General features: G+C 44.6%; 1 protein-coding gene across 2 annotated transcripts in view; it reads left to right on the top strand.

Annotated features, from left to right (window-relative positions):
- The first annotated feature begins 246 nt into the window (after positions 1-246).
- Positions 247-19,778, top strand: part of RAB26 (RAB26, member RAS oncogene family) — a 346,450-nt gene continuing 326,918 nt past the window's right edge. The window contains exons 1-2 of one of the 2 annotated variants that reach the window (XM_089686811.1): positions 247-2,222; positions 2,280-3,486. In XM_089686811.1, the coding sequence (XP_089542937.1) occupies positions 3,313-3,486 (174 nt within the window). In that variant the 5' untranslated portion in view covers positions 247-2,222; positions 2,280-3,312. Of the gene's footprint in view, positions 3,487-19,778 lie in introns of both variants that reach the window. The other variant, XM_089686810.1, reaches the window with a different exon arrangement.

Raw genomic sequence — 19,778 nt, 5'->3', positions numbered from 1 at the left:
GGAGGGGACCATCACCACAGCTGCACGGTGTGCATGCGATGACTGGGGAACCGAGCTGCAACAGCTGTCCTTCTTTATATGAATAGCCCCGCCTGCGGGACGCTCTGATTGGACTGGTGGGATACAATTTGACAGCAGTTGACAGAGGGGAGCGAAGGTGATTGGCGAGTGGAGCTGTCACCAGTCGGACGGCCACGCCTCTTTCCAGGGCTGATACCGGTCCCTGAGAGGTGAGCCGGGGGAGAAGCGGCTGGAGGGGAGAGAGCTGGGGGGGCCGATCACACCGAACATCCCGGGACTGGAGAGGCCACCGAGGACTGGAAACAGGAGGGCGAGGCTGGGAGAAGTTCTGAGTGGGGGGCTGAGGAGTGACGGCTCAGTATTGGGGTGCAGGGCGGAGGAGAGACAACTGAGTATCGGGGTACAGGGCTGAGGAGTGGGGGCTTATTGTAGGATTGGAGGGGAAGAGAGAGAACTGAATATTGGGGTGCAGGGCTGAGGAGTGGGGGCTTATTGTAGGATTGGAGGGGAAGAGAGAGAACTGAGTATTGGGGTGCAGGGCTGAGAGGTTAATATTGGGGTACACGGCTGTAGAGTGAAGGCCGAGTATTGGGGTGCAGGGCTGTAGAGTGAAGGCTGAGTATTGGGGTACACAGCTGTAGAGTGAAGGCTGAGTATTGGGGTACACAGCTGTAGAGTGAAGGCTGAGTGTAGGGGTACAAGGCTGTAGAGTGAAGGTTGAGTATTGGGGTACACAGCTGTAGAGTGAAGGCTGAGTATTGGGGTACACAGCTGTAGAGTGAAGGCTGAGTGTAGGGGTACAGGGCTGTAGAGTGAAGGTTGAGTATTGGGGTGCAAAGCTGGGGAGAGAGCTGAATATTGGGGTGCAGGGCTGAGAATTGGGGTACAGGGCTAGGGAGTAAGAAATTAGTATTGGGGTACAGAATTGAGAACTGAGTGATGGGGTGTAGTGCTAAGCAGCAGTGATCTGTATTAAGGTGTACAGGTGAGGGACGAAGGGTCAGTATTGGGGTGTAGAACTTGAAGGGTAAAATTGGGGTGCTGATTTGGTGGGATTAAGGTTAGTATTGGGGTGTAGAGTTGAAGTGTGGTGGATCTGCATTGGAGTGTAGAGCTGATGCATGAAGTATCTATACTGGGGTGTAGGTCTGAGGAGTGAATGATCTATATTGGGGTGTATATCAGGGGGCCAGTATTGGGGTGTAGCTCTGAGGAGTGAGGGGTCAGTATTGGGGTGTAGATCTGAGGAATGAGGTGTCAGTATTGGGGTGTAGCTCTGAGGAGTGAAGGGTCAGTATTGGGGTGTAGAGCTGAGGAGTGAGGGGTTAGTTTTGTAAGCCTTGTATTGGGTGTACAGGGTATGCAGAAGTGAAGATATAGTATAGGTGTGGTCTATTATGGATTGCGTGCTCATAACTGGGGTGCAACTTGTGATGTAATTCAGTAGTGGGGTGCAGGGCTGCAAAACGAGGAGTTGATACTGGGGTGCACAGCAGAAAGTCACTACAGGGGTGCAGGATTTTAAGGCGAGGGGCCAATTCTTGGGTGCAGAGTAGGAAGTCACTGGGGGGGTGCAGGATTTTAGGGTGAGGAGTTAGTACTGGGTTGCACAGTAGGGAGTCATTAAAGGGGTGCAGGATTTTAGGGTAAGGAACCAGTACTGGGGTGCAGAGTGGGAAGTTATTAGAGGAGTGCAGGATTTTAGGGTGAGACACCAGTACTGGGGTACAGAGTAGGAACCACTACTGGGGTGCAGTATTTTAGGGTAAGGAACCAGTACTGGGGTGCAGAGTAGGAGGTTAGAGGGGTGCAGGATTTTAGCGTGAGAAACCAGTACTGGGGTGCAGAGTAGGAACCAGTACTGGGGTGCAGGATTTTAGGGTAAGGAACCAGTACTGGGGTGCAGAGTAGGAGGTTAGAGGAGTGCAGGATTTTAGGGTGAGGACCAGTACTGGGTGCAGAGTAGGAGGTTAGAGGAGTGCATGATTTTAGGGTGAGGAACCAGTACTGGGGTGCAGAGTAGGAACCAGTACTGGGGTGCAAGATTTTAGGGTAAGGAACCAGTACTGGGGTGCAGAATAGGAGGTTAGAGGAGTGCAGGATTTTAGGGTGAGGACCAGTACTGGGGTTCAGAGTGGGAAGTCAGTAGAGGGGTACAGGACTTTTGTAAGAGGAACCAGTACTGAGGTGCAGAGTAGGAGGTTAGAGGAGTGCAGGATTTTAGGGTAAGGAACCAGTACTGGGGTGCAGAGCAGGAGGTTAGAGGAGTGCAGGATTTTAGGGTGAGGAACCAGTACTGGGGTGCAGAGAGGTGAAGCAGTCAGTTCTAGGGTTCAGTTTTGGTATGCCAGGTGGAAGGGATCAGGAAGGAACTACTCTTGGTCCAGTTTCGGGGTTCTCTTTCCCTGTGAGTGTGCATATGATAGATTGATAGGGAGCGGTGCTAGTTAAAGGGTAAACTGAGGAGAGAATAAACACAGCAAGGCAGTGCTGAACAGAGAGAAGGAAGGGACAACCCAGAGCAGCTGAGTAACCCGGAGCAGAGTGCAGGAGAGAAGAGATTCTGCAGAGAACAGGTTGCACAGACTCCCGTCGATCACATACACAGAACACACCGGCTGGCATACGAGTTGGAAGCCAAGTTGAAGGTTGAGTGGGAATATCATCGAGGAGACACACACAACACAGGTTAGACCAGATCCAAGGGATTCGCTGCATTCCAACCTCATAGCAAAGAGAAGGAAGGTGTTGGAGAAGCTTGAAGGTCTAGAAGGTAAACAATAACAGGCAGAGAATCAGAAGAGACCGCGTGTGCAGAAAGACTGAGCAAGCTTTCCTTCAGTGCGGAGAGGACGCTCGGGAAGCCGGAACGTTTGATTCCATGCCAAGAGTAGATTTGCAATTGTGACGGTCATTGGCAGAAAGCACAGTCATTGTTGGGACACCTTATTGTTTTCAGAGTGCAGTTAGAGCTACGTGGATGCTTCAGCATCAGACTAGTTCCCAAGGGTTGGGGTTGTGCAGCATTGGGTCTAGAGCATCTCCGAGCCTTCAACACCTCGTCCAGACATTTGCAGCTGAGTCTACATTGGAGTTCAAGCGAACCAGTTCTTGAAAACACAGTAAGGACTCGACGGAGAAGAGAGATGCTTCATTAATCCTCGGAAACCCCACTTTCCTTCCCGAAACCTCTGGTGACCAACTCTACTTTTTCCTTGGTGGGACTTGTCTTTCTTGTAATTAGGCACTCTGGCTTGCACCCTGTTGGCAGCGACACCTATACGCCAGAGGATGTCGAGGAAGAAGAGTCAGAAAAGTAAAGGTAGCGGCTCCCCTGCTTCATGCGGCTCCCCAGCCACCAAAGAGAATGGCAAGGTGGGCCCCGATTGCCATAGCAATGGCATGGTGATTTCGGGGCGCCCATCCCTCAGCAACAGCGGGGAGTTTTACGACATTGCTTTTAAGGTGAGACTTTCGGTTTATTATTCCATGTGCATTTCATGTGTCAGTTTTGGCATCTTGTGAAAGTGTGAAAGAGCCCTCTACAAAGGTAGTCCATAGCGACCCTTCATTTGCCATCTCTCAACTTTTATATATATATATATATATATTTATATAATTTCTTAAAGAACCTCATTTTCGAAAGGGCAAGCCACCCCATTGAAATGTACCTTGTAGGCAAACCCCAAGCAAGATCTGACCGTAGTCTAATGCTCAGTACCTCCACATTGCCAGACATGCCCTGAACCCCGCAAGTGACAGTGGTTGGGCACGGTGATTAACCCTCGGTGGCCGGGTTGGAAAGGCAAATAAAGGTACCAGAGCAGGGGTCCCCAAACTTTCTAAACAAAGAACCAGTTCACTGGCCTTCAGATTAAGGGGGCAGACTGTGGCTATCGAAAGAAGAAAATGTCTTCATGTCAGTGGAGTAAACACTTCCCCAGGCTTGGTGGCCAGCGGGATTGAATAATGACCCAGTGCCTGTAGTCAGTGGAAGGAGGAATTATGCCTGATTGTTCGTATCGGAGAAAGCATTAGTGTAGCATTGTTGCTATTAGTGGAGGAATAGTGCCCCATCAGATTTCAATGGAAGGAATAGTGCCCCATCATTGGTGTTGGTAGGAAAAATAATGCCCCATTGTATGTGTCAGTGGAAGGAATAGTTCCCCATTATTGGTATCAGCGGAAGGAATAGTGCCCCATATTTGGCATCAGTGGGAGGAATAATTCCCAAATCAGTGGTGTCAGTGGGAGGAATAGTGCCCCATCATTGGTGTCAGTGGAAGGAATAGTCCCTCGTTTGTATCAGTGGGAGGAATAGTGCCCCATATTTGGTGTCAGTGGGAGGAGTAATGCCTAATCGATTGTGTCAGCGGGAGGAATAGTGTTCAATCGGTGGTGTCAGTGGGAAAAATAGTGCCCCATCATTGGTGTCAGTGGAAGGAATAGTCCTTCATTGTTGGTATCAGTGGGAGGAATAATGCCCCATATTTGGTGTCAGTAAGAGGAATAGTGCCCTATTGGTGTCAATGGGAGCAATTAAGCTTCATTGTTGGTGACAGTGTGAGGAATAGTGCCCCATCAATGCCATCTGTGGGAGGAATAGTGCTCCATTGTTGGTGTCAGTGGAAGGAATATTTGGTGTCAGTGGGAGGAATAGCGCCCCATCTTTGGTGTCAGAGGGATAGCTCGTTGGTATTAGTGGGAGGAATAGTACCCCATTGTTGGTGTCGGTGGACGGAATAGTACCCCATATTTGGTGTCGGTAAGAGGAATAGTGTCCCATTAGTGTCAGTGGGAGGAATAGCGCCCCATCGTTTGTATCAGTGGGAGGAATTGTTCCCCTTTGGTGGTGTCAGTGAAAGGAATAGTGCCCCATCTTTGGTATCAGTGGGAGGAAAAGTGCTCCATTGATGGTGTCAGTTGGTGGACTAGTGTTCCCCATTGTTGGTATCAGTGGGAGGAATAGTGCCCCATCAGGTGTCAGTGAAAGGAAATGTGTCCCATTGTTTTTGTCAGTAGAATAAATAATGCCCCTTGTTGTGCCCCAGGAAAACTGGCGCATCTTTGGTTTCAGTGGGAGAAATAGTGCCCCACTGTTGGTGTCAGTGGGTATAATAGTGCCTCATTGTTGGTGTCAGTGGGAGGAATAGTACCCTGTTGTTGGTAACAGTGGGAGGAACAATGCCCCATTATTTGTATCAGTGGGAGGAATACTGCCCCATTGTTGGTGTCAGTGGGAGGAGGAATACTGCCCCATTGTTGGTGTCAGTGGGAGGAGGAATACTGCCCCATTGTTGGTGTCAGTGGGAGGAGGAATACTGCCCCATTGTTGGTGTCAGTGGGAGGAATAATGCCTCATTGTTGGTGTCAGTGGGAGGAATAATGCCTCATTGTTGGTGTCAGTGGGAGGAATAATGCCTCATTGTTGGTGTCAGTGGGAGGAATAATGCCTCATTGTTGGTGTCAGTGGGAGGAGTAATGCCCCATTGTTGGTGTCAGTGGGAAGATTAATGCCCCATTGTTGGTGTCATTGGGGGGAGTAGTACACCATTGATGGTATCAGTGGGAGGGGTAGTGCCTCATTGTTGGTGTCAGTAGGAGGATTAATGCCCCATTGTTGGTGTCAGTGGGAGGAGCAGTGCCCCATTGTTGGTGTCAGTGGAAGCAATAGTGCCCCATATTTGGTGAAAGTAACAGGAATAGTGCCCCAATCGTTGTTGTCAGTGGGAGAATTAGTGCCCTGTCGTTGGTGTCAGTGAGAGGAGTAGTCCCCCAACGTTGGTGTCATTGGGAGGTTTAATTCCCCAAGGGATGGTTAATTGCAAGCAAAGGGCCGCATCCACAGGCTGCAGTTTGGGTACCACTGCACCAGAGGGAGCCTGCTATACACCAAAAGGTTTGTTTAGAATACAGGTTTGCTTGAGTGTAACTCAAAGAGGTTTGCAAGCCGTATCAAACTCTTCCACACATGCTATATTTTTACATGTTGTCTCACCCCCAGCCTGAAATCTGGCCATCAGTCTGTCTGCTACTGACTTTTCGGTAGCTCGATGTGTAAACATAGAGCCAGGGGCGGACTGACCATTTGGGAACTCGGGCACTGCGTGAGATGCCCCTGGTACCTTTCATAGGCTTTTTTGGGTGTGGTTTGAGTGTGGGTGAGGACACAGGGGCCCCATGATCCCCTATTGCCCGGGGGCCCCATGAGTTGTCAGTCCGCCCCTGCATAGAGCCGAAGTGTTACTTCCATTGTCAGCTTCAGTACGTGGAGAATGTCCTGATGTCAGTTTGTCAGGGTGCAGCAGGATTCTGGGGTATCCCCCGCCCTCCCCTCTACAAACCGGATTGGCAGCCGGAGTCTGAACGCACTCCCAGGGACTTGGTGCTGCTGGGCTATGCAGTTCAAGCAGTCGGGACTGAACTCCTAGGCAGGGAGCATTGTGGCCACTGAGTTCCTTTCTGAAGGTTTAAGCATTGGGGCTGACACAAGGGAAGGAAAAACATTTACAATAATCAAAAAACAGATTTTTGTTTGAATTAGTTTTGAACTTGAGGGATTACTGTTGCTATGAATGTTATGAGTGTGTCTCTAGGATCTGGTGATCTGCACTAGGAATGAGCTTGGGTTGTGGGATTTGGGTTGTGGGATTTGGTTCGGTCCAAACACAAGTTCAGCCAAATCGGGAAGTTAGCTGTCATTGCTAGGCCAATGAGCTGCAGGCAGGAAATTCGCCGTCCCTAGCTGATGTACACAAAGGGGCGGGATGCTTGTAACATGATAAATCTAATATGGACACATAGCCATACTATTTCAATGTCGTTTATTTAAAGTGGCTGTAAACCTCTGAAAGTAGAAATGAACAAAGCATATCCCTCTATAGTGTGTACTTGCTCCAATCCAAAGCACCTAGTGTGGTTACTATTTGAATTTTCTTCCCTCTGCTATCTGCATGTGTCACTTCTGTCAGGTTATGTTGACACCATAGAATCCTGGGAGATTCCCCCCCACCTATAGCTCACAGAAGGTGATTGACATCATCAGGTGTGCATGTTTCCCTATGAGACTATGTAAAGGGGGCGTGTCCATTCCCTCCACTTAGTTCTCAGTTTAAACTCTTTCCTTTCTATGCTGTGCAGTGTGTGATGTCAGATCCCTGCCCCCCACCTTCTGGAGATGAGAAAAAGCCTTTGATCTGTGAGTTTTAGAAAGGCTGTAGTGGAGAGAATGTGACAGATAAACAGGTACAACTATGTAGGAGGATTTTTTTTTGTTTTCTCAAAAAGCTTTAGCACTTTAATCAGATGTAGAGAAGAGAAGACAACAGATAAGGAGGTACAACATACGTAGGAGGATTTTTTTTTTTTAATTCCCAGAAAGCTGTATAAATTCAGCCCTTTAAACGGATGTAGAGAACAGAAGACAACAGATAAGCAGGTACAACTTACGTAGTAGGATTTTTTTTTTTTAATTCTCTAAAGGCTTTAGCATTATTACTACAGGATTTATATAGCGCCAACTATTATTATTATACAGGATTTATATAGCGCCAACAATTATTATAATACAGGATTTATATAGCGCCAACAATTATTATTATACAGGATTTATATAGCGCCAACTATTATTATTATACAGGATTTATATAGCGCCAACTATTATTATTATACAGGATTTATATAGCGCCAACAATTATTATTATTATACAGGATTTATATAGCGCCAACTATTATTATTATACAGGATTTATATAGCGCCAACAATTATTATTAATATACAGGATTTATATAGCGCCAACTATTATTATTATACAGGATTTATATAGCGCCAACTATTATTATTAATATACAGGATTTATATAGCGCCAACTATTATTATTATTATTATTATTATACAGGATTTATATAGCGCCAACAGTTTGCTCAGCGCTTTACAATATAACGGGAAACAATACAGCAACAATACAGTTCAATACAAGAGGGTTAGGAGGGTCCTGATCCTGGGAGCTTACAATCTAGGAGGGAGGGGCTGGTGGTATAAAAGGTAATTCCTCTTCCTTTCCTGGTCCCATTTGAGTGTATGAAGATCCAAGTAAGGAATATAAAATCAGTGAGTTGCAATTTTTTAATTGCAACTCACTGATAAGGTGTGTATAAGGGAGGGTAAGGGGGCGATACTTTTACCGAAACATTTTTGATCTTAATACAAGGAAAGCATTGAGATAAAATGTTCGGGTTTTAGAAGCACTTGAGGCTAAACACTGCTACACCAAATAAAACTTGTACCCCTAACAGGGCTGCCAACCCACAGACAGCTGAAAATGTAAATGAACACAACATGAAAAAAAAGCTCAATTGCGCAGAATGATATGACAGCCTAGTTCCAGCAGTGGCCCTGTACATGCAACACTTTACTAATGAAATATGTATATTAACATGAGGACATTATGTGTAACAGGGGACACGCTTAGCTGGCCTGGCATTGCACTGCGGAGATCGATCTGTGTGATATTAATCACCCCCCTCATTATACAGGAGAACACAAATACATTTCCAATTCTGTATCATGTTTACATGCAATTAAAAAATTGCAACTCACTGACTTTATATTGTCTGATTAATTCATTTTAATGGACTTTTTGTTGCAGACCTCCTTAATCTGTATTCTTCATATTTTTATTTTTTAATTTTTTTTTAATTTTTAGACAGTTTTTAGACAACTTTCTGCCCACTTCACTGGGTATATGTAGGGGTTTACACCACCTTAAAACAGATTTAAAACCTTCATACGCTCATTTTTAATGGAATGTTTGTTGCAGACCGCCTTAATCTGTATTTTTCATATTTTTCTTTTTTTTTTTACTTTTTACAATTTTTAGACAGTTGGCATCCATGAACATTAGGGGTACTACTTAACCAAACAATAAGCCTGGCTGGTTCCAATTTTTTAAATTTTTAGGTAACATTCTGCTTTGAGTGTATGAATAGTTTAAATCTGCTTTAACCCCTTGGCGCTGGCGCCTCCCGGCCCTTTAAGGGTTTCAGAATCCGGGAGGTGGGGTTTAGGGTCATGTGACCGCCGTGACACGCCGTCATGGCGGTCACATGATCGGGAAAGTTCCCGATTGAAAGAGGAGAGCGGGACCTTTCTGTGAGTACCGGACGTGTGCTGGGGGCGCACTCTCTCAGCACATATGTTCTTTTTTAATAGAACGCAAATGTGCAGCCACTCTGCATCTAGGCCCAGACGCTGGGAGGCTGCACATTTGCGTTCGGCCGGCGTGAAGAGGTTAAGGTGGTTGTAAACCCCTACATATACCCAGTGAAGTGACAGGTGATACACAGAGATGAATGAAATCTTCCTACATACGTTGTACCTGTCTATCCTTTGTCTTCTCTTCTCTACATCTGTTTAAAGTTCTGAATTTTATAAAGCTTTCTGAGAATTAAAAAAAAAAAAAGTGGGCGGAAAGCTGAATTTACCCCCCCCCCCTCCACACAGGAACACAGTTGAGGCCGTCAATCTGCTGGAGGTTCCTCCCCTGTCACCATTTTTCTCTTGGTGTCAGGAAAACCTGTCAGAGGTGATTCATGCTGATAGCAGAGGAATGAAGCAGCAGACAGAAATGGCACTCAGTGCTCTTAATTGAGACAAGTACACACTATAGAGGGAGATGCTTCGTTCATATTTCATGTCTGAGGGTTACATCCACTTTAAGTAAACCTGTTGGATGGCTTTGCTTCCAGGCAAGCTCTTTGTATTAAATGTCATTGTTTATATAAAGTCAGGTGTGTTCATACCTATCCACTGAGAATATGATACGTCTCTGCAGGTATGTAATAATCTGTCATATGTGAAATCTCTCCGGGAAGTCATGCACTTTCTTGTAGTTACATTGAGCAACCTAACGAGGTTCTGCAGAAAGCTGAACATGTTTTCATGTGCTCACCGAGGGGGCTTGTTTATATCTGCCTCGACCAGTTCAGACCTTAAAACTAAACGATCCCTATTTTATCCACTGATGTATTACCGAATTATTCCGTATTCTGTATTTTGTGGCAAAATAAAAAACGGGTACATCTTTACAATATGACTCCATGTTTTGTCTGTCTACAAGCGCAGAAGAATGCCTGTTGACCTGCTAGAACTTAGACTCCTAATGCAGGCCATAGACGGGTCGAAAATCGGCCATTTCTTTTTTTTTGTTCTACAAACTTTTGAATAGGTGAAAGCGGGTTGGGCAGCAGAGATGGGAATTCCTCCAGTTTGCTTTGTAGATGGGCTTTCCAGCGAGCCTATGTTTTGGCTTTGAAGGGGAAAGCAGGTTTGAAGGGGAAAGCAGGTTCCAGTGAGCCTATGTTTTGGCCTTGAAGGGGAAAGCAGGTTCTGGTGAGCCTAAGTTTTGGCCTTGAAGGGGAAAGCAGGTTCCAGTGAGCCTAAGTTTTGGCCTTGATCGGGAAAGCAGGTTCCAGTGAGCCTAAGTTTTGGCTTTGAAGGGGAAAGCAGGTTTCGGTGAGCCTAAGTTTTGGCTTTGAAGGGGAAAGCAGGTTTGAAGGGGAAAGCAGGTTCCAGTGAGCCTAAGTTTTGGCTTTGAAGGGGAAAGCAGGTTCCAGTGAGCCTAAGTTTTGGCTTTGAAGGGGAAAGCAGGTTTGAAGGGGAAAGCAGGTTCCGGTGAGCCTAAGTTTTGGCCTTGAAGGGGAAAGCAGGTTCCAGTGAGCCTAAGTTTTGGCCTTGAAGGGGAAAGCAGGTTCCAGTGAGCCTAAGTTTTGGCTTTGAAGGGGAAAGCAGGTTTCGGTGAGCCAAATTTTGGCTTTGAAGGGGAAAGCAGGTTTTAAGGGGAAAGCAGGTTCCAGTGAGCCTATGTTTTGGCCTTGAAGGGGAAAGCAGGTTCCAGTGAGCCTAAGTTTTGGCCTTGATCGGGAAAGCAGGTTCCAGTGAGCCTAAGTTTTGGCTTTGAAGGGGAAAGCAGGTTTCGGTGAGCCTAAGTTTTGGCTTTGAAGGGGAAAGCAGGTTTGAAGGGGAAAGCAGGTTCCAGTGAGCCTATGTTTTGGCCTTGAAGGGGAAACCGGTTCTCTTAACTACCACCCTAGAGTTGTTTGCTCCATTGGGAGAAAATAGATGAAGCCTCATGTCTCAATATGATACCCTGTTTCCATGTGACAGCATTTGGTGGCTAACAAAGAGCTTACACAGAGTTTGAACATCTGACTCTGATAGGAACATAATGGTGGAAGAAGAATGGGGAAGGAGAACATCAGTTGGTGGGGAGTTATTCTTACAAGAGAACCGGTCTAAGCTGACCATAAAATGGCAGGTCTGGCCACCCAAGAGTGTGGAAAGCCATGTAGAAGTGGTCCATGCAGATGGCAAACACATTTGTGGTTTGCTGAGCGTCTAATGTAGGGCATAGTTTCCTTTCAGAACATATATCTTTATCTGTAAATACAGCCTTAGAAATGTTGTTTGATTTTCTAAAATAATCTCATTTTACAACCTGGTTTTGAAGTATTAAGGATGAAGGATAATAGCGCGTAATGCCGACCTTCAGAGGTGTCACAGTTTATAAGATATATTTTCGTTTGCTGAAAGCCTGGCTGTATTGCAAGTGTCAACTGATGAAATTCATAATGTATAATTCTTATTGAAGTCAGGGGCTAAGGAGCTGGTCAGGATTTATCTTCCTGCAGAGATATTAATGCTTCTAAACGTGGCCCTAACATGAAAATGTTTGAAATGAAAGGCTCATTGTCCTAAAAAAAAACTTTGGTGTGGTGTGTAGGCCATGCAGCTCAAGCATGTGCAAAAGGGGCAGCACAGTGGCTAAGTGGTTAGCACTTCCGCCTGGCAGTACTATGGTCGTTGGTTCGAGTCCCAGCCACAGCACCACCTGCCTGGAGTTTGCATGTTCTCCCTGTGCCTGCGTGAGTTTCCTCCGGGTACTCCAGTTTCCTCTCTCACTTCAAAGACATGCTGGTAGGTTAATTTGCTCCTGTCTAAATTGTCCCTAGTATGTGTATGTATGAATGTGAGTTATGGACCTTAGATTGTACACCCCTTGAGGGTTAGGGACTGATGTGAACATACAATATATATGTAAAGCGCTGCGTAAAATGATGGCGCTATATAAGTACCTGAAATAAATAAATGGGTAATAAATACTATGTATAGGGCTTATCATTCTGCTGTTCTGTCTTTGCAATCTTTCAGACAGGCAGTAAGCTTAATGCACCCTGAAAAGTGATCCACAGTGGACGGTATAGCAGCGTCTGTCAGGCTTTCAGGGTGCGCTACTGCTGCCTCTTGATGCCTGTTTTTCTTTTTTTTCTTAAGTTGTCGGGCAGCAATTTCACATTGCGGGATCATATATACCAGGAAGTTTGACCTGCAGTGAATATTTGGTGAACACCACCTTCACTGCATTATAAATGCAGTTGTGGTCAAAATAATAGCAGTCAGACATCACTAACCGGATCAATCACTGGTTTTGGTAGAAATGATATTTCTACATGGCAAATAATTTACTAGCAGGTGTAGTAGAGTAATAGAAATCCAACAGACCCAACAGTCATGACATGCATGCTGCTGATTCTGTGTAACTGAATCATTAATTGAAAGGGGCATGTTCAAAATAATAGCAGTGTGGAGTTCTATTAGTGAGGTCATTCATTCCTTTGAAAACCAGGTGGCAATTATTGCCCTTATTTAAGGAAGGAAGGCAGCAAATGTTGTACATGCTGGTTACAGTGCATTTCTCTCTGAAATTCTGAGGAAAATGGGTCGTTCCAGACATTGTTCAGAAGAACAGCGTACCTTGATTAAAAAGTTGATTGGAGAGGGGAAAACATATAAAGAAGTGCAGAAAATGATTGGCTGCTCAGCTAAAATGATCACAAATGCTTTAAAATGGCAACCAAAACCTGAAAGACGTGGAAGAAAGCGAAAAACTACCATTCGAATGGATAGAAGAATAGCCAAAATGGCAAGGACTCAGCCAACAATCAGCTCCAGGAAGATGAAAGAAGGTGTGACGTTCCCGGTGAGGACTGTTACAATTAGAAGACGCCTATGTGAAGCCAAGCTATCTGCAAGAAGCCCCCGCAAAGTCCCACTGTTGAAAAAAAGACGTGCTGAAGAGGTTACAATTTGCCAAAGAGCACATTGACTGGCCTAAAGAGAAATGGCGCAACATTTTGTGGACTGATGAAAGTAAGATTGTTCTTTTTGGGTCTAGTGGCCGGAGACAGTTTGTCAGATGACCCCCAAACACTGAATTCAAGCCACAGTACACTGTGAAGACAGTGAAGCATGGTGGTGCAAGCATCATGATATGGGGATGTTTCTCATACTACGGTGTTGGGCCTATTTATCGCATACCAGGGATCATGGATCAGTTTGAATACATCAGAATACTTGAAGAGGTCATGCTGCCTTATGCTGAAGAGGAAATGCCCTTGAAATGGGTGTTCCAACAAGACAACGACCCCAAACACACCAGTAAACGTGCAACATCTTGGTTCCAGACCAACAAGATTGACGTTATGGAGTGGCCAGCCCAATCCCCGGATCTTAATCCAATAGAAAACTTGTGGGGTGACATCAAAAATGCAGTTTCTGAGGCAAAACCAAGAAATAGAGAAGACCTGTGGAATGTAGTCCAATCATCCTGGGCTGGAATACCTGATCACAGGGGCCAGAAGTTGGGTGACTCCATGCAACACACTGCTATTATTTTGAACACAACTGTACATTCCTGTGACTAATTTGCCTACCCAAATAATTCTTCCTTTAACCACTTCCCGACCGGCCGTTGTATATAAACGGCCGGACGGTGGCACTGCAGGGTCGGGTGGCCGTCTATAAACGGCCTCCCCGCACCCTGCTTGTGCGCGCTCCCTGGGAGCGCGCAGCACCGCGATCCGGTGCCCGCTGTGTCCTCCGGACACAGTGAAACACCGATCGTCGGACGGGACCTCTGTACGAGGTCCCGATCATGTGATCACTGATTGGCCAATCAGTGATCACATGCAAAGTAGTAACCAAGATGTCACTTCTGACATCATTGTTTACTATGTGTGAAATCTGTGAATGATCACAGAGGTCACATGGTACAAGGCTATTCACAAAAGCCTTGTACCATGTGACAAGCTGTGACCAATCACAGCTCACTCAGTTCTTCTCAATGAGTGCAAGAATGCAGACAGAGAGAAAGAGAAATGATTGCTTTTACATCCTATATGGGTGTAAAAGCAATCCGTGTAAAAAAAAAAAAAAAAAAAAAAAAAAAATCTTCATCACCCCTCACAAGTAGTACAGTGTCACCATGGTGACACTGTACTGCTAGGGTGACAGTATGTAAAAAAAAAAAAATAAATAAAAAATAATATAAAAAAATAAAATAAAAATGTAAAAAAAATGTTTAAAAATTATAATTTTTGCTTATAAACTAATTTGGATTTTTTTTTTTTTTACTAAAAAGATAATGGAATAAATTTTGGCTAAGATTTATGATGAAATATTATTTATTTGCAAAATTTTATAAAAAAAACACTTTTTTTCAAAATTTTTGGACATTTCATTTACATAGCAAAAAAAATACAAATCCCAGTGGTGAATAAATACCACCAAAATAAAGCTTTATCTATCTCAAAAAAATGGTAAAAAATTCATTTGGGTACAGTGTTGCATGACCGCGCAATTGTCATTCAAAGTGTGATAGCGCTAAAAGCTGAAAATTGCCCTGGTCAGGAAGGGGGTAAAAGTGTCCGGACTGGAAGTGGTTAAGGATACAAAAGGATTTAATTTTGCACACTGTTTTAATAAAACTTTTTTTATTTTATTCTATTATAGGCAGACAGATTAACAAAAATGTGAATTAAACATTTCTATTTTTTTTAATACTATAATTATATCACACAATTACAATATTAGGCAAAGGCACACTGCCATCTACAGGCTGCAGTAGCCACAGTTCAAGGTACCCCTAGCAACCTCTAAAGGAACTCTCGGGTTCCATGGAACACTACTAGAGAATGGCTGGATTAATGTATGGAAGGAATAGCCTGGTGAGACTGCCACTGCATCTGTGTCAAGGAACGTACAAAGGCTGGCACTGCTATGGGATCAGGATGGTGATACTGACAGTGCTTGAGGCTACAGGAGCAAGGTGGAAGGCTGGCAGTGCTTCAGGAAGAAAAGGGGCCCAACTTATGATCTTGCACGTAGACCCACTCCCGAGTGGAGCACAGAGGAGGAGAGCCGTGCATGATGCATACTTTTCTTTCACGTATAAAGTTTTTTTTAAGAAAAATATGCACACTTTTTCAAAATAATAGTTATTTATGTGGATTCTTTTTTAGGATTTAAATATACTTTCATCTTAAAGAATATGTAAACCCAACATTTCATATTTCTGATATGTTCCTGCTATATTATGAGCTTATATGAAAAAGTATTCTGTTCTCTTTGTATTACTTCCTTTTTTGTGAAAGCCCTGGTGTTCCTACCAGTCCCTCTGCTTTCCTTTTAAAAAAAACTGACTACAGTAGGCATGAGAGCACAGCGTGGTCAGAGTTTTGAGTTTTCTGGGAACTCAGGCTGCTCTCCTCAGACTTGTGCTAACACAACTCCCCTTGCACAGCCATTTGCTGGGAAGATCATTGCACTACTGTTTCTCCTCCCCAGTTCTTACAGAGAACAGAGATTATGTGATATTATAAAAAAAGGGGGAAAAAGTATTTATAGTGTGGTGTTTTGTTTTTTTTAATATCTATACACAAATGTTTGCCTTTCATTTCTGTTTTAACCAGAATAGGTTATTTTTACAAGGTGAGAGTTTACATATAAGGTGGGCTTTAATGAAGTGACCCCCTATTTGTATTAATACATTCTAGCAGGAACTCTCATGCACACCTAAGCCCTCATGCACACGGGACGTTTTAATAATGCTGGTAACGTTCGCTGTGTAAAGTCACATTAATAATGTGAGTTTTTCAGGTTTTTTTTTTAGCACATTTGCATTAGCGTTTAGTAGCGTTTTTGGCTTTTTTTTTACCAAAAAAAGTCCAAAAACGCAAGTTTGCGGCGGTTTACCGCATTTTGCCGCGTTTTTCAGCATTAGAGCTTTTTTACAGCTAAAAAACTTCTCTAGAAACCCACTAGTCCTGGTTTTTTTTCCAGCCAAAAAACGTTGATTACAGTCTGTGTGCATGGACACGTAGGATAACATGCCGGGGATGGACACGTAGGATAACATGCCGGGGATGGACACGTAGGATAACATGCCGGGGATGGACACGTAGGATAACATGCCGGGGATGGACACGTAGGATAACATGCCGGGGATGGACACGTAGGATAACATGCCGGGGATGGACACGTAGGATAACATGCCGGGGATGGACACGTAGGATAACATGCCGGGGGATGGACACGTAGGATAACATGCCGGGGGATGGACACGTAGGATAACATGCCGGGGGATGGACACGTAGGATAACATGCCGGGGGATGGACACGTAGGATAACATGCCGGGGGATGGACACGTAGGATAACATGCCGGGGATGGACACGTAGGATAACATGCCGGGGGATGGACACGTAGGATAACATGCCGGGGGATGGACACGTAGGATAACATGCCGGGGGATGGACACGTAGGATAACATGCCGGGGGATGGACACGTAGGATAACATGCCGGGGGATGGACACGTAGGATAACATGCCGGGGATGGACACATAGGATAACATGCCGGGGATGGACACATAGGATAACATGCTGGGGAGTTTACTGGCTGTAGAAAAAAATGTCAAAAGCCAAAAACAGCCGCTGTAAAAACGTCAAGTGTGTGTGAGGACTAAAAAAACGCCACTTTGATATGAGCATTTTTTTTCAGCCTGTAGATGCATCTCTTGTAAGCCTATGGGGTTTATTTACTAAAGCTGGAGAGTGCAAAATCAGGCTCACTTCTGCATAGAAACCAATCAGCTTCTAACCTCAGCTTGTTCAATTAAGCTTTGGCAGTAAATCTGGAAGCTGATTGGTTTCTATGAAGAAATAAGCCTGATTTTGCACTCTCCAGCTTTAGGCTCAATGTACACGGGACACTTCTGAATGAAGGAAACTGACTGCTGGAAAATGTAGGTTAAAAAACATCTGTTTAGCCGCGTTTGCATACTGCGTTTGAGCGTTTGCGTTCCAAAATGCTCAGAATGCACTGAAAAACAGTAAAAAATTTAACTATTTGAGACATTTTGAGAGAAATATAGCAGTATTTGTTGAGATTAGCTGTCTTTTTTTTTTTTTTTTTTTTCTGTGGTGTTTGGATGTGTTCCAGCTCATTTCTGTGCAGAAATTATTGCAGCAGTGTCTTACATATTTTCTTTCATGCGAAACCTCAAGGTATGGTGTACCGGGTCCATTTGAGTACCGGAAAAACGCTTTGCATGCATTTTTCATGATGAAAAATGGCTCTGGACAGCATCTGGAAATGGAAGAGTTGAAAATTTTTTTTCAAACGCAGACGCTTATAAACATGTTTAGCCGCGTTTGGAGTTTGAAACGCTGATAAAATCTACTCCTGAACACAAGTTTTCTGCGTTCAAAAAAATGACTGTAAACTCAACTGCCTGTGAACGACTGTAAATGAAGATGTGTACATGGACACATAGGAAAACATTAGGGAGAGTTTAGGGGCTGCTGAAAAAAAAATGCAGAAAAGCTCCTAAACGCGAGTTTTATCAGCTGCAGTGTACATGAGCCCTTACTCGGATCTTCATACACTCAAATGGAACCATAAAGTAAAGGAAGATGAATTACCTTTTGTACCACCAGCCCCTCCCTCTTAGATTGTAAGCTCGAAGGAGCACGGCCCTCCTAACCCTCTTGTACATGTGTACAATGAGCCCTTATGCACACATGGGCATTTGCAGGCATATTAGAAGAGAGGCTGAAAAAAACCCACCAAAGGTGCATTCAGGAGAGGAGGTGAAAAGCAGAAAAACGTGGAACGTGTCTAAACGCGCATAGACACTAGACGCCACTAGCATTTGAGAGTTAATGCATTCTAATGGCCAGAATAAGTTAGTTCTCTGGCCAATAGAATGCATCAATGCTCAAACACTAGGTGCGCCTAAACGCATGAGCAATACACAGTGTAACATAAATGTAAGATTCGAGTAGTTGGGATGTGATCAGTAGAAATATGTCATTGTATATCTAGCTTAGTTCCATGTTATTAAAGATAAGTTAAGTGTTCAGTCAGAGACATATGTTCACCAATTAGCATCTGAAAGGACAGAGCAGCTTCTAGACTGGAGGTGACACCTAGATGTCAATAAAACATTGTTACCTATGTAGTCACCTTCTAGAAATCTAAAAAAGAGGAGCTCCAGCCATTTCGGCTTCGAAAACAGCAGGAGACCAGGAGTGGCTCTAATGTGTCTGTCAAGTTCTGATGTATATCCACAGATCAAAGGAATATTTCATCTCTCATGAAAGCTAAAATATTAGTTGCAGAGAGATGAAAATACTTCCTTATGATGGGACACACTGTAGGCTCCATCTGCATGTAAAACTGTATTTGTAGCCTCTGTAGAATCCCAGAGAAACACAGAAAACAGTTATATGGCACCTGATTGCGACAGCTGAACAGCAATTGATACTGTCGCGATCGGACTGTTGTGCTGGTGTTGGTCCAATCGACTTTGGGCATTTCAGTACCCAGAACGTCCTGTGGGCTGATACAGGAACACCCCCCAGGCAGGGGCGGACTGACCATTCGAGCACTCGGGCACTGCCCAAGGGCCCGGGGTCAGTAGGGGGCCCCATGAGATGCACCTGGTACATTTTTCTAGGTTTTTTTTGAGTGTGGGCAAGGAAACAGGGGCCCCCGTGCAATAGGGGATCATGGGGCCCCTGTTTCCTTGCCCACACTCAAAGCACACCCAAAAAAAACCTATAAAAAGGTACCAGGTGCATCTCATGGGGCCCCCTACTGACCCCGGGCCCCAATGAGTTGTTAGTCCACCCCTGCCCCCAGGGTTGATTGGCCAAGGGCTAATGTCCAGCCTACGTCCATTTCTCAATAAATTGAGGACCCTGAGATATGGACGGTGTGATTCGTATGGATCCGGTTCTATTGACTGGCGAATCGCTGACTTTCTCTCGCTTGCTCCAGTTGTAGGATAACTCTTGGTAAAAGTTTTATTTCTGTTTTTATTCCCTTTTATTTTATAGTCAATAGCCAATTGTGTGTCTTCTTGTATTTTCTGCATTATTTGTAACTCTTTATACTTTGTACATATTTTATGCACTGCCCACTTTCGGGATATTAAATCATAAAATTAATAAGTGACTTCTGGGTACTTAAGCTCGGGCTCATATCTCCGGAGAGATTGTTGTATTGTAGTGTCTATGTGCTCGGTCTAAGTTCATTGCCTATCTGTATGCAATTGCACTGCGTGTTGGAAGATTGCATGCGGATTGTAAGGTAGCAGATCTGCCAGACAGAGATCTGTGTGTGTGTGTGGTAGCCCAGCAGACCAGTCTGCAGACAAACTGTTGGGTGATGGCAAGCTACCGTTTGTGGTGTGGGGGTGTGCGGACAGTGGAAGAGTGATTGACACCGGGGTTCTAGCTTGTAGAATAGCTGGAGGAATCCCTAGAAGGGTGTGCCAACTCTGAGACTGCTTCCCAGCCCTTAGCGTGCACCAGATTGTATATAAGATTCGTATCCTCCTGTGTGTGTGGACAGCCA

This window comes from Staurois parvus, unplaced genomic scaffold (genome assembly GCF_062004578.1).
Source record: "Staurois parvus isolate SC_StPar_1 unplaced genomic scaffold, SC_StPar_1.0 ptg000412l, whole genome shotgun sequence".
In the NCBI taxonomy this organism is placed as follows: Eukaryota; Metazoa; Chordata; class Amphibia; order Anura; family Ranidae; genus Staurois; species Staurois parvus.
The sequence above is the reverse complement of the archived record's forward strand: the minus strand, read 5'-3'. Positions and strand labels throughout refer to the sequence as shown.